Consider the following 17499-nt stretch of genomic DNA (forward strand, 5'->3'; position numbering starts at 1 on the left):
TTAATAATTGATCAATTTTAATCCGCAACAAATCGCCGTACAGTAGTACCTGGGTGAGAGAGTGGATTTGGTCTGCAATGCACCTGTTGGATAACAAAGGAAATCTAATGCTTTTTCGAAATTTCTGTTTAAAATATAAAAGTAATTACTCAAGAATGTAATTTTTATTATGGGAGCTATTCAATCTACTGTTTTAATGATAATGAGTACCTTTTCAAATTATGTTACCGTAATTCCCAGTCTTTCTTTATTAACAATTCAATGACTTGATTTTAAGAACAGCGTCCTTACAAATAAAATCATACGTAGTTTTTTAACAATCTATTATATTCTTATGCAAATCAGAGTACCATATCATCGCTGTGCAACATTTAAGAACTAAATACAGTATTCAGAGATTTCCTATTCCTCCCAAATTCATTTAAAAATTTTAGATGATACATAAAGTTAATTAACCTTTAAGATAACGAATTGGTTTTATTTATTTATTTTTGTTATGATAATGTAAGAATAGATGATTTGTTTTTTGTTTGCACTTTTTCCAGCGAGTTGTGTTTTGATTTGCATGGATGGTTATAGCAAAAAACAACTCCTTACCTTGACTGTTTCTCTAGAGATTATATTACTTTTGATTTTATGGTAGAAGGCAAGGTAAAGATTAACTTTTAGTCAATTTTCGTATTAAATTTTTATTTATAAATGTAAGCATCTTAGATTTACTCATTCTCAGTTTTTTTTAATGATTTACTTTATTTTTCTTCCATAAAGTACGTGAAGAAAAGAATTGCAGAATGATTCGTAGATGCATTTATGGAATCTGGTTTAATGGTTATTTAGTAGTTTCTTTACCCCATATACAATAAAATATCTCATTTTATGACTTTGAATGTAAAATTCACTTTTCCACATTCTTACGTTTTATGTTATTTATGACTGGTTCTTTATTATTATAATTACGTTGGTTAATTATATTGATAGTTTCACTTCATTGGTTGCATAATATTTTAATAAAGTTTTTTTTTTTTTTTTTTTTAGGTGTCGATCTCTAAATTTGTGGTGCAATAAATAGGAATGTGTGGGTATAAGGAACTAAATGACCATGTGGGGTGGGGGTCAGGAATAAAGAAAATTAATGAAAAAGAGCGAGGGTCGCATGTGAAATATGAAAATTATTTGACTTAAATGTAAGTTATCAAAGGAGAATAAAATTAAAACAGCAAATTGAAAGATGGAATAAGTAAAAAGAAAAGAAAATTAGAGAAACTATACTATGTGATAAAAAATACAGAATTTAAGCTTTACAAGTAAAATATGCTGAATTTTACATGTATATTCCAAAGCACGGTTTATGAAGTAGAGAAACTTAGAGTGATGCTAAATAAAGATCAGTATTTGTAGGCATGAAATAAAATACTCATGGCGGAAATGTGAAAGTATCTATCTATCTATCTATCTATCTATCTATCTATCTATCTATCTATCTATCTATCTACAGTTGTGCTAGAAAGTTTGTGAACCCTTTAGAATTTTCTATATTTCTGCATAAATATGACCTAAAACATCATCAGATTGTCACTCAAGTCCTAAAAGCAGATAAAGAGAAACCAGTTAAAAAAATTAGACACAAATATTATACTTGGCCATTTATGTATTGAGGAAAATGATCGAATATTACATATTTGTTAGTGGCAAAAGTATGTGAACCTCTAGGATTAGCAGTTAGTTTGAAGGTGAAATTAGAGTCAGGTGTTTTCAATCAATGGGATGACAATCAGGTGTGAGTGGGCACCCTGTGTTATTTAAAGAACAGGGATCTATCAAAGTCTGCTCTTCACAACACGTTTGTGGAAGTGTATCATGGAATGAACACAGGAGATTTCTGAGGACCTCAGAAAGAGTTGTTGATGCTCATCAGGCTGAAAAAGGTTACAAAACCATCTCTAATGAGTTTGGACTCCACTAATCCACAGTCAGACAGATTGTGTACAAATGGAGGTAATTCAAGACCATTGTTACCCTCCCCAGGAGTGGTCGACCAACAAAGATCACTCAAAGAGCAAGGCGTGTAATAGTCGGCGAGGTCAAAAAGGACCCCGGGGTAACTTCTAAGCAACTGAAGGCCTGTCTCACATCGGCTAATGTTTTTGCGGATTGCAAGGGGAAAGCCACTGCTCTCCAAAAAAAAACATTGCTGCTCATCTGCAGTTTGCTAAAGATCACCTAGACAACCCAGAAGGCTATTGGAAGAACATTTTGCGGACAGATGACACCAAAATAGAACCTTTTGGTTTAAATGAAGAGCGTTATGTTTGGAGAATGGAAAACACTGCATTCCAGCAAAAGAACCTTATCCCATTTGTGAAACATGGTGGTGGTAGTATCATGGTTTGGGCCTGTTTTGCTGCATCTGGGCCAGGATGGCTTGCCTTCATTGATGGAACAATAAATTCTGAATTATATCAGGGAATTCTAAAGGAAAATGTAAGAACTGAATCTCAAGAGAAGGTGGGTCATGCAGCAAGACAACGACCCTAAGCACACAAGTCATTCTACTAAAGAATGGTTAAAGAAGAATGAAGTTAATGATTTGGAATACCCAAGTCAAAGTCCTGACCTTAATCCAATCGAAATGTTGTGGAAGGACCTGAAGTGAGCAGTTAATGTGAGGAAACCCACCAACATCCCAGAGCTGAAGCTGTTCTGTACGGAGGAATGGGCTAAAATTTCTCCAAGCCGGTGTGCTGGAAAGATAAAAAGTTACCAGAAACGTTTAATTGCAGTTATTGCTGCAATTCGGGGTGGGAATGGGGGTCACCAAATACTGAAAGCAAAGGTTCACATACTTTTGCCACTAACAAATATGTAATATTTCATCATTTTCCTTAGTAAATAAATGACCAAGTATAATATTTTTTCTCATTTGTTTAACTGGTTTCTCTTTATCTACTTTTAGGACTTGTGTGAAAATCTGATGATGTTTTAGGTCATATTTATGCAGAAATATAGACAATTCTAAAGGGTTCACAAACTTTCAAGCACATCTATCTATCTATCTATCTATCTATCTATCTATCTATCTATCTATCCACCTTTATTTGTACAATCAGCAGTCAGTGATGTCCTAGGTTCTCCTAAATCTTGAATTAGATAAAGAGGAACATCAAATGTTTTGATTGATCTGTTGTTCAATATTTGGTTAAGAGGTTTGGATATATGCCAGCTGTTTGTAGTAGCTTGAAGGGTGTGGTGTTGAACCTGCATACAAGAAAGTTGGGGAAAATTGCATATTATTATGGTTAACTTTGCAGTATATAGCATGTTCTGCCACACATTTATCTATTTATTGAACCCACATAGTCATTGTTAAATATCATTGAATGAGGAGCATGTCAAGATATTTTTAAACATTCATAAGAAATTAGATACATATCTTTTGTAAATGTGTGATTCAATTGCACTGCTCAAGAAAAAAAAATGAAAACACATAACATCAATGTAGCTAGTAAAAACACCAAAATGTTGCAAAAAAATCATTACATAGCATTAGTAATGTTCTTTTTTCATGTATATCATTTTTTGTTATTTTATAATGCACTTCAATTTATAGACCCACATGTTTGCAAATGCACTAAAATATGCTACAAAAGACCATCCATCCATCCATCCTCTTCTGCTTATCCGAGATCGGGTTGCAGGGGCAGCAGCTTGAGCAGAGATGCCCAGACTACCCCCTCCTCAGCCACTTCTTTTAGCTCTTCCAGAGGAATCCCGAGGCTTTCCCAGGCCAGCCGGGAAACATAGTCACTCCAGCGTGTCCTGGGTCTTCCCCTGTGCCTCCTCCCAGTTGGACGTGCTCGGAACACCTCACCAGGAAGGGAAAGCCCAGACACCCTACGGAGGAAACTCATTTTAGCCGCTTGTATTTGTGATCTCGTTCTTTCTGTCACTACCCATAGCTCATGACCATAGGTGAGGGTAGGAACATATATCGACTGGTAAATTGAGAGCTTTGCCTTACGGCTCAGCTCCTTTTTCACCACGACAAACCGATGCAGAGCCCACATCACTGCTCCATTGTACCAATTGATCTCACGCTCCATTCTTCCCTCACTTGTGAATAAGTCCCCGAGATACTTGAACTCCTCCACTTGGGGCAGGATCTCGCTACCAACCCTGAGGGGGCACTCCACCCTTTTTCAGCTAAGGACAATGGTCTCGGATTTGGAAGTGCTGATTCCCATCCGAGCCACTTCACACTCGGCTGCAAACCAATCCAGAGAGAGCTGAAGATCACGTCCTGATGAAGCAAACATGACAACATCATCTGCAAAAAGCAGTGACCCAATCCTGAGTCCACCAAACCGGACCCCCTCAACGCCCTGACTGCGCCTAGAAATTCTGTCCATAAAAGTTATGAACAGAATCAGTGATAAAGGGCAGCCCTGGCGGAGTTCAACTCTCACTGGAAACGGGTCGACTTACTGCTTTCAATGCAGACTAAGCTCTGACACCAGTTGTACAGGGACCGAACAGCCCTTATCAGGGGGTCTGGTACCCCATACTCCCATGCACCCTCTAGGACCCTGCTAAGGGTGTAGAGCTGGTCTACTCTTCCACGACCAGGACGAAAACCACACTGTTCCTCCTGAATCTGAGGTTCGACTATCTAATAGACCCTCCTCTCCAAGACCCTTGAATAGACTTTTCCAGGGAGGCTGAGGAGTGTGATCCCTCTGTAGTTGGAACACACCCTCTGGTCCCCCTTCTTAAAGAGGGAGACCACCACCCCGGTCTGCCAATCCAGTGGCATCGTCCCCAATGTCCATGCAGTGTTGCAAAGGTGTTTCAACCAAGACAGTCCTACAACCTCCAGAGCCATGAGGAACTCCGGGCGTATCTCATCCACCCCGGGGCCCTGCCACCAAGGAGTTTTTTGATCACCTCGGTGCCCTCAGTCCCAGAGATGGGGGAGCCCACCTCCGAGTCCCCAGGCTCTGCTTCCTCATTGGGAGGCATGTTAGTGGGATTGAGGAGGTCTTTGAAGCACTCCCCCCACCGACCCACAACATCCCGAGTTGAAATCAGCAGCACACCATCCCCACCATATACAGTGTTGATACTGCACTGCTTCCCCCTCCTGAAACACCAGATGGTGGACCAGAATCTCCTCGAAGTCGTCTGAAAGTCGTTCTCCATGTCCTTCCCAAACTCCTCCCATGCCCAATTTTTTGCCTCAGCAACTACCGAAGCTGCATTTCGCTTGGCCTGCCGGTACCTATTAGCTGCCTCCAGAGTCCCACATGACAAAAGGGTCCTGTAAGGACTCCTTCTTCAGCTTGACGGCATCCCTCACCGCCGGTGTCCACCAACAGGTTCGGGGATTGCCACCACGACAGGCACCGACCACCTTACAGCCACAGCTTCGGTCAGCTGCCTCAACAATAAAAGCACGGAACATAGACCATTCGGACTCAGTGTCCCCCACCTCCCTCGGGACATGGTCGAAGTTCTGCTGGAGGTGGGAGTTGAAGCTATTTCTGACAGGGGACTCTGCCAGACATTCCCAGCAGACCCTCACAATACGTTTGGGCCTACCAGGCCTGACAGGCATCCTTCCTCACCATGGAAGCCAACTCAACACCAGGTGGTGATCAGTTGACAGCTCCGCTCCTCTCTTCACCTGCGTGTCCAAGACATGTGGCCACAAGTCCAACGACACGACCACAAAGTCGATCATCGAACTGAGGCCTAGGGTATCCTGGTGCTAAGTACACATATGAACACTCCTATGCTTGAACATGTTGTTCAGTATGGACAATCTGTGATGAGCACAGAAGTCCAATAACAAAACATCATTTGGGTTCAGATCGAGAGGGGCATTCCTTCCAATCACGCCCTTCCAGGTCTCACTGTCATTGCCCACGTGAGCACTGAAGTCTCCCAGCAGAACGAGGGAGTCCCCAGAAGGTATGCCCTCTAGCACCCCCTCCAGGGACTCCAAAAAGGGTAGGTACTCCAGAATGCTGTTCGACGCATACACACAAACAACATTAGGAACCGTCCCCCCACCCGAAGGCGGAGGGAGGCTACCCTCTCATCCACCGGGGTAAACCCCAATGAACAGGCTCCAAGTCGGGGGGCAATAAGTATGCCCACATCCGCTTGGCGCCTCTCACCAGGGGCAACTTCAGAGTGGTAGAGAGTCCAGCCCCTCTCAAGGAGATTGGTTCCAGGGTCCAAGCTGTTCGTCGAGGTGAGCCCGACTATATCTAGCCGGAACCTCTCGACCTCGACACTAGCTCAGGCTCCTTCCCCTTCAGAGAGGTGACATTCCACGTCCCAAGAGCCAGCTTCTGTAGCCGAGGATCAGACTGCCAAGGTCCCCACCTTCGGCCACCATCCAACTCACACTGCACCCAACCTCCTTGGACCCTCCATTAGGTGTTGAGCCCATGGGAAGAAAAACCAAAGACCAAAATAGTTCACATTGTAGATATTATTACTGTATATGGATATATACTTTTGATTAACCAGAAAACAGCCAGATGTTTCAATTCTCCTGTGCAGTTTATTGGTTTTGGCATATGTCTCATGGATTTTGCTTTATTTCTTCTCTAATTGTATTTTATTTTTTCTGAGTAATTCTTGTTGAACATGAAGAAAAACATTACTGATGCTGACCTTAAGAGGTCATTTTATCAGTATTAACAATAATGAGTTAAAACAAGGGACAATACAGTGGTGAAGATTAGTACTGCCTGGCACAGTTTGTAGAGACATGGTTCAAATCCCAGATTCTTCACTGTCTGTATGAGGTTTTTATTTTCTTTGCCTTTCTGTTTGTGGTTTTCTGTAGGTACAGCAATTTTCATCCTTTATCCCAAACTGTTTGGCTCATTGTCCTAAAGTTTTATTTCCTGCAAGTTTTCCAGATTATGAGCTCTTGTTGTTCTTTTTTATTTGCTGATGAAGACACTTACCTGCTCAGTTTGTACAATATTTAATTTTAAAGCTAACTAAAAGGTGCAGTTTTTGGGAAGTGTAATTCTTAACAAACATGGGTTTGTGGTACTTCATGTATAACACCTTTCTATTCTATGTTCTAAGTTTCTTGCAGCCAATCATATCTATCATACTGCATCTCTTGTCACTCCATTGAGAAGTAACACTTCAGTAATGTTGGTCTGTACATACAGTTTTGCCTATGTTCTTCTTAAAGCCATACTAATATGATGAACCAAATCATTGGCATTTTGCTCAGAGCCAGCTTTTTTCTATGCAATCTGAAGCAGATGGCCAAATTTTTATTTTTTGTAAAGTGTATGTAGCACACCTCTGGGCATTTCCAATATCATATTACACTGGGAAATGGTTAATGAATTCTATTAAAGTCTTTCTTGCTCCTGGAAATAATATTTGTTCATTTTCTCAAAGTATAACAAATATAAAACAGCATCATATTAACTTTAAAGCAGTTATTATTAATGCCAATGTATAACATTTACAGTCTATAAACCCACAGGAAAAAAATGTTTTATTGAATGTTTAAATAGGCTTTAACAAAGGGTTGATAATCTCATCTGTACATCTGCTGTTCATTGGTAGAATTATTTGTAAAGCAAAATTCTTTCATTCATTTTCTGAATCTTTTCTGTGGTGTGTAGTATATCCCAGCAATATGTGGTGCAAGGAAGGAACAAACCCTGGACAGGATACCAGTCTGTGAATTGATTATAGAACCATTCAAATGGATACTCACAAATGTAGCATAGTTTTTTTTTAAATGAAAACTGAAATTATTATAATGTGGACATGAGTAAAATAAATTATTTGTCCTCACAAAAACATAATAAACCAACCTAATTGGAATTAAAGGTTACACTACAGTCATATTAACAAGGAATGTCATATAATATTATCTGCCATGATCCTCAATGGACATGGTTACCAATTAGCAAAATAATAAAATTCCTATCACTATACAGTGTTAAGGCTGGCAATAAGTCATAGTGGCTGTGGTACTGAATTTTATACACTAGGGTTAACAGCACACAGCTGCAAGAGGATAGCTCTTGGAAATCTAAATTAACTTAGAAGTCAGTCATCATCATCTGTAAAAACAGGCTCTCTTCTGCTGAAATGAACTGAATTTCTTTATTGTCATTGTAAGGTGCAATGAGATTCAGTATGCAAATCCTCCATAAACTTATTTTCCTGTAAAAATAATAAAATAACAATGATAATAATATGATTAAAATAATGAAAATATACAATATCAAAGTATAGGTACAATAAACATGTACATACTGTACATACTGTACAATGCAGATAGTACAAATGGTTTATTAAGTGGCTCAGGTTGTGCAATATTACAGTTGTAGCAGGAGCACTTGATGGACTGATTGAGTGTGTTTATAGCTCTTGGGATAAAACTGTTTCCGAGCCTCGAAGTCCATGCAGGCAAACCTCTGAAGTGTTTGCCATATTGGAGAAGTTCAAATGTGGCATGCCTGAATGGAATTCATGCAGATGCTGGTGGCTTTCCTTAGGCAGCATGTGCTATAAATGTCTTCCAGGGCTGGAAGCTGTATCCAGATAATCCTCTGTGCTCTTGACACAACCCGACATAGAGCTTTCTGATCAGCTGCTGTGCAGCTATGATACCATACGCACATGCAATGGGTTAAAATACTCTGAGTGGTGCACTGAGAGTAACAGTGCTAAAGCAGCTATGGTATTTGTAAATGATATGCAATTAATTTTGGTGTATTTGATAAATCCCACGTCACTGATGTGAATCTGAAAAACGGGTGACCACACAGAAACAGTAGCACTGCTTTGATGCTGGGTGCCTCCAGTTTGCAAAACCGAGCAGAAAGTTGTGTACGCAAGGGTGGAGGCTGGCGTTAGAATGCGCAAGGCTTTACACCAAGATTACTTTTTTATATATCGCAACATTAGCATGGAAATTGGCGTATGCAGCATTTTTGTGTGTATGCATCATTTATGCATTAGGCCCCCGATCATATGCTGGCTTGCTTTGCATCATAATGTTTGGTTACTGGTTAAGGAAAAAATGGGGGAGGGGGCTGAACCATAAAAAGAAAGACAAGTTTACATTAAGGCAAATTAAGTATGCTATGTTAGTATTAGTACCTTGTTATTAATTAAAGAAAACTGCTATAATGAAAACTTGCAGCCACTGTGACCTTCCAGCATCTGAGTTTGACACTCCTGCTGTAAATGATAGTTGTAATTTATTGAGTTTATAATTACACCATGGGCAACTTCTGAAAAATATGTAATTAGAGCATTTCTAATCTATACTAATAAAAGGCAAAGCCCTCACTCACTCACTCACTCACTCACTCACTCACTCACTCACTGACTCATCACTAATTCTCCAACTTCCCGTGTGGGTGGAAGGCTGAAATTTGGCAGGTTGATTCCTTACAGCTTCCTTACAAAAGTTGGGCAGGTTTTATATCGAAATTCTACGCGTAATGGTCATAACTGGAAGCAGTTTTTCTCCATTTACTGTAATGGAGATGAGCTTCAACGCCGTGGGGGCGGAGTTTCGTGTGACATCATCACGCCTCCCACGTAATCACGCAGTACATAGAAAACCAGGAAGACCTCAAAAATGCGCTCAAGAAAACATGCATTATATAATTGAGAAGGCAGCGAAACAATAAGAAGCGAGTTCTGCTACTTCGGAAACAAAGCACGATGTAAACCTACACTTTAAATTAAGTTCATAGACAGGCTGCGCTGGCGTTTGTAATTTAGTGCCTGCCCATATAAGGCCGTCCATCAGCGGCAATCCAATAGCAAACTGCCACGGGTAAATATTCACGGGTGAAGGACTGTGCTTATGGAGAGGAAGATGAGATGGTCAGGGTGGTGTTTGACACAAACTCAGCGAAACTGCGAGAGAAAGTTTTAAGTGCCAGGACTAAGGTAACATTAAATAAAGCTATGGACATAGCGAGATGGCACCACCACAGCTGGGAAACTTCGATGCAAGTACACCGAGCGGCTCACGTGAACTGGCGCAGTGCACAGATAAAAGCAACAGTTCCAAAAGGCTGAACAAAACCGAATTACACAATTGAAAAGGCAGCAAAAATATGAAGCGTCTGATAAGCATATTCATAAATGCAGCTACTGTGGAAACAAAGCACACGGTGGAAAAAGTCAATGTCCGCTAAAGGAAGACAGTGTAAAAAACCCGTGCATGCAGTGTGTCAGGTCTCAGATAAAGAAGAAGGCGAGCTGTTTATTGATGCAGTAAGAACTAATCGATGAATGAAACCTGTCATCTTTACAGCGATTGACAAACACGGAATGTAACTTGAACACAACACATCGTACAAATACGACCCTGATTGAAAGAAATAATGATAATCAAATCCTTGATGACAGCAACATTCAATAACACTCACAAAACAATTACTGTATATTGACAATCATGTTACGTTATTTTTAAAATGTTCCCTTTTCTTTTTCATAACTTCTACTTCTCCACTGCGATACGCGGGTATATATTTAAATGTATATATATAGCCCGATCTACAATACATACTTTAGCATAGACAAGCCACAATTGTAGAGTCTTAGCCTCTAATGCCGACATTCGAGGTTCGATTCCCGAGAGGGGATGCACTGAGTATGTCGCGCTACTGATTCATTTTACCTTCGCATCTCCTTGGTTTGGGGCGTATGAAAAATATTAGGTTAACGCAGAATCATGTTACGTTATTTTTAAAATGTTTCCCTTTATTAGCACAAGCACAGCTGAGAAGCTTCGATGCATGTACTCCATAGCGTTAAAAATAACGCATTTAATCACACTTTCAATTCCAAGCAAGCGGGAACTTTTGTCAATGCATCATTTCCTGGTACATCCATTACACTGATGCACACATCACAGCTACAAAAATGTTAGAGTCGGAATAAAGCGCGTTCCTACGACTGATCATTTCGACTTCCCGAGCGAAGCCTTGATAAAAGCATGGTTTTGTGCACACTGAAAAGCAAGCAAAATTAGATGCATTACAGAAAGCGGACTTTGTGGCTCTTACTGGGGATCATTGGACTTCCGTGACCGTTAGTAATTCTAATTACATCTAATTACAAAATGTTCAATGATCACACTGTTTTAGCCTAATGTACAAAATAATTTTGGCTAATGTTACTCAGAGTTTAAAGATTAAGTTGGTCAAATTACCTTTTATGTTTCTGACTTATTTTTTTCAGAAGAAAAACTGCACTTTATGTTGAAATTTTGGTTATTATTATTTAAAGACAATACTATTCTGAAAATCTACTTAAAGTACTTAAACTACCACTTTATTTTTAAGTCTGCCCAATTTTAACCAGGGATGATATTTTTGTTTCTGTTTTGAATTCAAATGCAGTTTAAAGGCTTTTTTTCAGAAATTAAAACAGCTTCAGTTTACAATATTCATGTACATGTCTATTATTTGATTCTGTAAGCCCACTAAAACACTTTTAAATTAAAAAAAACATTTGCGATTTGGGGCAAATTTACGTGTCGATTACATACGATTAATCAAGATTAATTCTTACACAGCCTCTAATTAATTGGATTAATTTTTTAATCGAGTCCCACCCTATATATATATATATGTGGATATATATATGTAGATTTGTATATATAAATGTGTATATACAGTATATATGTAGATATGTATATGTGTATATACAGTATGTATATATACAGTATGTATATATATGTATGTGTGTATATGTATATATATATAACTGTGTATATATATGTGTATAGATATATATATATATATATATATATATATATATATATATATGCCAGCAACACTCATGACAATGACAAAACAATTACATTGTCAATCATGTTACGTTATTATTAAAATGTTTCCTTTTCTTTTTACTTCTCGCTGCCAATGCAGGTATTTTGCTATATATATATATATATATATATATATATATATATATATATATACAGATATATATATATATATACAGATATATATAAATATATATATACAGATATATATATATATATATATATATATATATATATATATATATATATATAAATAGATAGATATGACAACAACACTCAATATCAATGACAAAACAATTACATTAACAATCATCTTACGTTATTTTTAAAATGTTTGCTTTTCATTTTCATAACTTCTTTAACACACTACTTCTCCGCTGCGAAGCGCGGGTATTTTGCTAGTTAGTTTCTATATATTTAATTTCACACTTAAGTGTTCCTAATACATGTTGTCTTGTCCATGACTATATTTTTATATTCTGATATTGAAAGAACCACTTTGGGTCAATTTTTGTGTGTTCTGCTTTTTTTGTTTCTGAAATTGCCTTTTAGCATTCTGATATACAGTATATATATATATATATATATATATCATCTGCATATAGTGATATTTTCTGCTCAAGACCTTCTCTGATAATTCCCTTTATCTCATAAGCATTTTGAAAGTGAACTGCCAGTGGCTCAATGGTGATTGCAAATATCAATGGTGACCGGGGGCATCCTTGTCTAGTACCACGTTCTAGTTTGAAGTAGTCTGAAATAATGTTGTTGTCCAGCTTCTGGACTGGTATACAGTAGTTTGATCCATGCTGATATGTTCAGACCAAACCCAAATTTCTCCAATGTAGTGAAAAGGTAGTCCCATTCAACCACATGAAATGCTTTTTCTGAATCCAACGATAATATCTCTGGGGTGTTAGACTTTGTGGGTGAATATATTACATTAAATAGGCATTGAAGATTGGAAGCTAAGTGTCTGGCTTTAATAAATCAAGTTTGGTATTGTGATATTACCGAAGGAAGCACTTTCTCAATCCTTCTAGCTAGAACTTTGTAGATTATCTTAGCTTCATTATTCAGAAGTGAGATTGGTCTGTATGATACACATTGTAATACGTCCTTATTTTTCTTAGGAAAGACAGTAATTAATGCTTGGCGAAAAGTTTGAGATATAATTTTATTGTCTCTGGCTTCTGTAAATGTTGCTAATAAAAGGGGAGCTAACTTAATTGAAATTTTTTTATAAAATCCAGGAGGGTAGCCATCAGGGCCTGCTTTTTTCCTACTCTGAAGTGAGCTAATAGTATCTAGTAAATCTGAGTGCCAGAGGTTTATCCAGTTCCTCTGCATTGAGAGTATCTAGCTGTGATACCTGTAATGCATCCAAAAATGCATTAGGTTGTGTCTTGTCTTCTTTAAACCTTATAGTACTGTATAGTAATCTGTAAATGTGTACATTATATTTTTATGGTCAATGATTTTGCCTCTGTCTGTGTTGGTAATTACTGGTATTGCATTGCAGACTTCCTGCTTATGGATTTGTTGAGCTAAGATCTTATTAGCCTTCTCTCTGTTTTCATAGTAATGTTGTGATTTAAAAATGAGTTATGTTTCTTTTGTTGTCAAGAAGTTGAGTTCTGAATACAAAGCCTGTCTTTTCTTATAAAGTGCCTCATTTGGAAACCTGGCATTTCTTGATCTATTCTGGTAATTTCACTGATTAACTCTGATGCCTTCTTGCTTATCGATTTATTTTAGTTGGCGAGATATGAAATAATCTGAAGCCTCTGAGGATGTATTTGTATTTTACTTGGATATAAACTCAGTACATTTCTTGTCTGCTAATAACAGTAGGTTAAGACACCAGCTGTGAGATGAGTATATGGGGCATAATGATTTGAGCTCCATGATTAAAGGGGTATGGTCGGAGTTATCAATAGCGTTGTACTTGCAGGATTTAATCGTGGGCAAAATATTGCTATCTATAAAGAAATAATCAATTCTTGAGTAACAGTGATGTATTGGTGAGAAGAAGGAATTAGAAATGGGGTTTAGAAATCTCCAGGGGTCTGATCAGTTGTGATTAATTGCAAACTGTGTAATTGTTTTTACAGTGTTATATGTCATTGCCCCTGGATTAAAAACACAATGAAAGTCTCCAGCCATTATAATTTTAGGAGTCTTCACATTAGGAATGGATGCAAATATGTTTTGGATTAATTCCCACACCTCTACTTTTCATTGTATAGATGGAGTAAAATATTTGGCCAGTCCAATCTCTGTGCAACCGAAACTGCTCCTTGCTTAATAAGTGGGTCTCATGTAAATATACCATTTTAGCGTTTATACCTGTTAGGTGAGAGAATACTTTCTCTTTAATTCTTGATTGAGACCTTTAACATTCCAGCTTACAAAGTTAACTGTTTGAGACATTGCTTCTGAACTTCTATTGACATTTTGTAGTCTTAAATTAAGATAGTACATTATTACATAAGATAGCTTTGACCTTAATTTCCATTTTTTCCAGGAGTTATTGCCAAGAAGCCTATTGTTACAATGGCACTTATAATTGTAAGGATTAAAACTATAGATTAGAAATATCTTGCTAACCCATTGGCTAGACCAAATTTCACGAAGTCCTAGTCCTCTGACATACCTAGAGACAGAGCATATCCAGAACAAAGCAAGACCCCCAGCAGCAGTGTACAAGAATTAAAATAAAGGTATCTATTGACAGTACAGTCCAAATACTATAAACATAAAATATAATCTTAAACAGTCCTAAAAGAGTAAACCCAGGGAATGATGTTAAACAGTAGCTATGGATAAGAAGATAATATATTATAGTAAATAGTTATACAGTAAACCAAGGGTACGATGTTAAACAGTCTCCTTTGGGGGAGAGTAATGTGTGTATGTATATCTGTATATATATATATATATATATATATATATATATATATATATTGTGAACTTGAACCCAGACACAGGCAGCCAGACATCGTTGGTTCCACCACACACGCTTTATTTACAATTATTATATACAAGTCTTATCGTGCACTCACGAACCCCCAATGTCCAGGCCTTACAATGCCTCTTTCTCTCTCTCCTGGCCGCCTCTAGTCCTCTCTCCAGCTCCGTCTCTCTGCCACCCGACTTCCGCCAATGACTGGAGGGAGGTGGCCCCTTTTATAGGAACCCGGATGGGCTCCAGCTGCTTCCCGGCAATCTCCCGCGGACACACCCCCGTGTGGCAGAAGTGCCGGCTGCGCACCCGGAAGCAGTCCGGGTGTCCCCTGTCGTCTTCCCCCCAGGAAGTGCCGTGCTCCCGGGATAATCAGGCACTGGGGCGCCGCCTGGCGGTGGCCATGGGTCCCTACAGGGCTGGGCTTCCAAGCCCTTTACCCGAGGCCCCCAACATAACCAGGACAGACGCCCCCTCGCGGTCTGGAGGAGGCACAAGCCCTCCTCTGGTCCTCCTGGGCGTCCCGGCCGGGGACCACAATATATATATACAAACACTAGTGGGCTTTACCCCCTACTCGCTTCACTCAGTCACCCCTAATGGAGGCGCACTTCACGCTTGTCACTTTGCGTCTCTGCCGCTCACGTTGTGAAGGGGGTGGCTGAACGCACACTAAGGAGATGTGGACGGAAATTGTATTTCAAAAAGTGTCTGGATCAATTTTTGTAGCTCTTTTTTGCCTTGAATGTCCACTTTCAAATTAGCAGGATCCAAGAAGCTGTATCTGATCTCGGAATTCCATAAGTGCTGTTTAAAGTGTAAAATTCGGCACATTTAGCAGCTGTTGAAGGTGAGAAATTGGGGAAAATACAAATGCAGTTATTTTCAAATAAAATCTGTTGTTTCTGTCTGAGAAAAAACATTTAAGTTAGATTGTAATTTGTCAAAACGCACAATGAGGCTTCTAGGTTTTGAGGCATTCGATGCACATATACAGTACGGTAAGCTGCTGATATCTCGGTGTCTGATTTGAATTCCTCTCCAATTACTTTAGAGAATAATTCAGCTATGAATTTCACTGGGTTTGAACTTTCATGGTTTTCAGGGAGACCTTTGATTCTGATATTATTCCTTCTGTATCCTTCTTCCAATACAGCTAGTCTGTCTCCAAGCACTTTGCATTCAGAATTTGCAGCCATTGGTTTTCCATCAGCAGTAGATGGCAGTTGTTTCAGGCATATTCTATTCATTTGAAGTTGTCATTGCTATACTGGCATAGAGGTCAATATTATGTTTCTATTTTTATGTTTTTTAAAATTGTGTTTAAGATAATATGTTACGTGTTTTGTTCATACTGTGTTTGTATTTAGTGTATTGTGTCTTAGGCCCTTATGTGTAAATGCATTTTATAAGAGTAGAAGAATTATATATTGAGTTAATGGTCAAAAACAGAAATAGCTTTTTAAGAGAAAATAAGAAACACAACTCCCAATTGTTTCATGTCTGCTCTCATATTAAATCCCTTTAACTGGCAGCAATTAATCAATATATCTTAATCTGGAGCCTATGCCAGCAGAAATAGGGTACAAGCCAGGAACAATCCCTGGACAGGGAGCCAGTACAGCACAGAGAGAACCCACACACGCAGACACACAACAAACACACACTAGGGCCAGCTTACTATCACCAGCCCAACTTACCTTCATGTCTTTGCTCTGTGGGAGAAAAAACAGAGCACCAGGTTGTGAACAATGTCATTATATACCCTGCATGAACTACAATTATGTGTCTTTGTTACTAACATTTATATTGAATTTTGGAAGACTTGATTTACACATTAGATACGTCCTTGTAAATCTGCTTTCTCCATTACAGGGTCACAGGAAGCTATAGTCTATCTTGGCAGCGTCAAGGCCTCAGCAGGAGCCTGTCCTGAAAGATATGCCATCCCAGCATAAGTATTGTAGATGCCTCTATTGTACATTGCACACCTGTAAATAATATGCAAAGTTTAGAACTCAAACTAAATTCCATCACATGTACTGCTTAGTGACTGACACCAGTGAACTACAATGGCTCCATCAGTTAACCAGTTCTCCAGAAGTGAGGTTTACTCACAGTTTAACTACCAGCCACTGACACATTTCCTTTCATTATCATACTGACAATTATAAACTTGATTTCTTTTATCATTTCATCTTTCATACTAATGTGAAGTATGCCTTCATCTATAGAGCTGTGCAAACTCTTAATACAGATACACTGCACAACAATTTTTTGAAAAGCTATTAAATTCAACAGAATTAAAAGTGTTTCACTCTTGATTTTCTTTTGTATTCAATGTCTGGTGCATCACATTGCAGTATCCGACAGTAGTCAGCAAGCATTGATGGATTCCAGTTACCCTGGTGTCGTTTCTCCATCGTAGTAATGTCCTGGAGAAACCTTTCACTGTGTTCGTCATTGACAGCACTGAGATTTGTAGGTAAGAAGTCCAAGTGTGAGTGGAGGAAATTAATCTTGAGTGACATGTTGCACTTTATTGTCTTGTATGCTTTGAGAAGTTTGTCTATCAGCTGAATGTAGTTTGGGGCTCTATAATTGCCCAGAAAATTCTCAAAAATGTTTTATTAAGGCTTTTCAGGAAATGTTTTTTCCAGCCCAACTAACAGATCTTCAAACTGCT

The 17499-nt window shown here is 38.6% G+C and overlaps 1 protein-coding gene across 1 annotated transcript in view; it reads right to left on the reverse strand.

Annotated features, from left to right (window-relative positions):
* Nucleotides 1-16445: 16445 nt before the first annotated feature.
* Nucleotides 16446-17499, reverse strand: part of si:dkeyp-110a12.4 (pancreatic secretory granule membrane major glycoprotein GP2) — a 59605-nt gene continuing 58551 nt past the window's right edge. The window contains exon 9 of the mRNA XM_039747525.1: nt 16446-16804. Within this exon, the coding sequence (XP_039603459.1) occupies nt 16722-16804 (83 nt within the window). The 3' untranslated portion in view covers nt 16446-16721. The remainder of the gene's footprint in view (nt 16805-17499) is intronic.

This window comes from Polypterus senegalus, chromosome 3 (assembly GCF_016835505.1).
Source record: "Polypterus senegalus isolate Bchr_013 chromosome 3, ASM1683550v1, whole genome shotgun sequence".
Lineage (NCBI taxonomy): Eukaryota > Metazoa > Chordata > Cladistia > Polypteriformes > Polypteridae > Polypterus > Polypterus senegalus.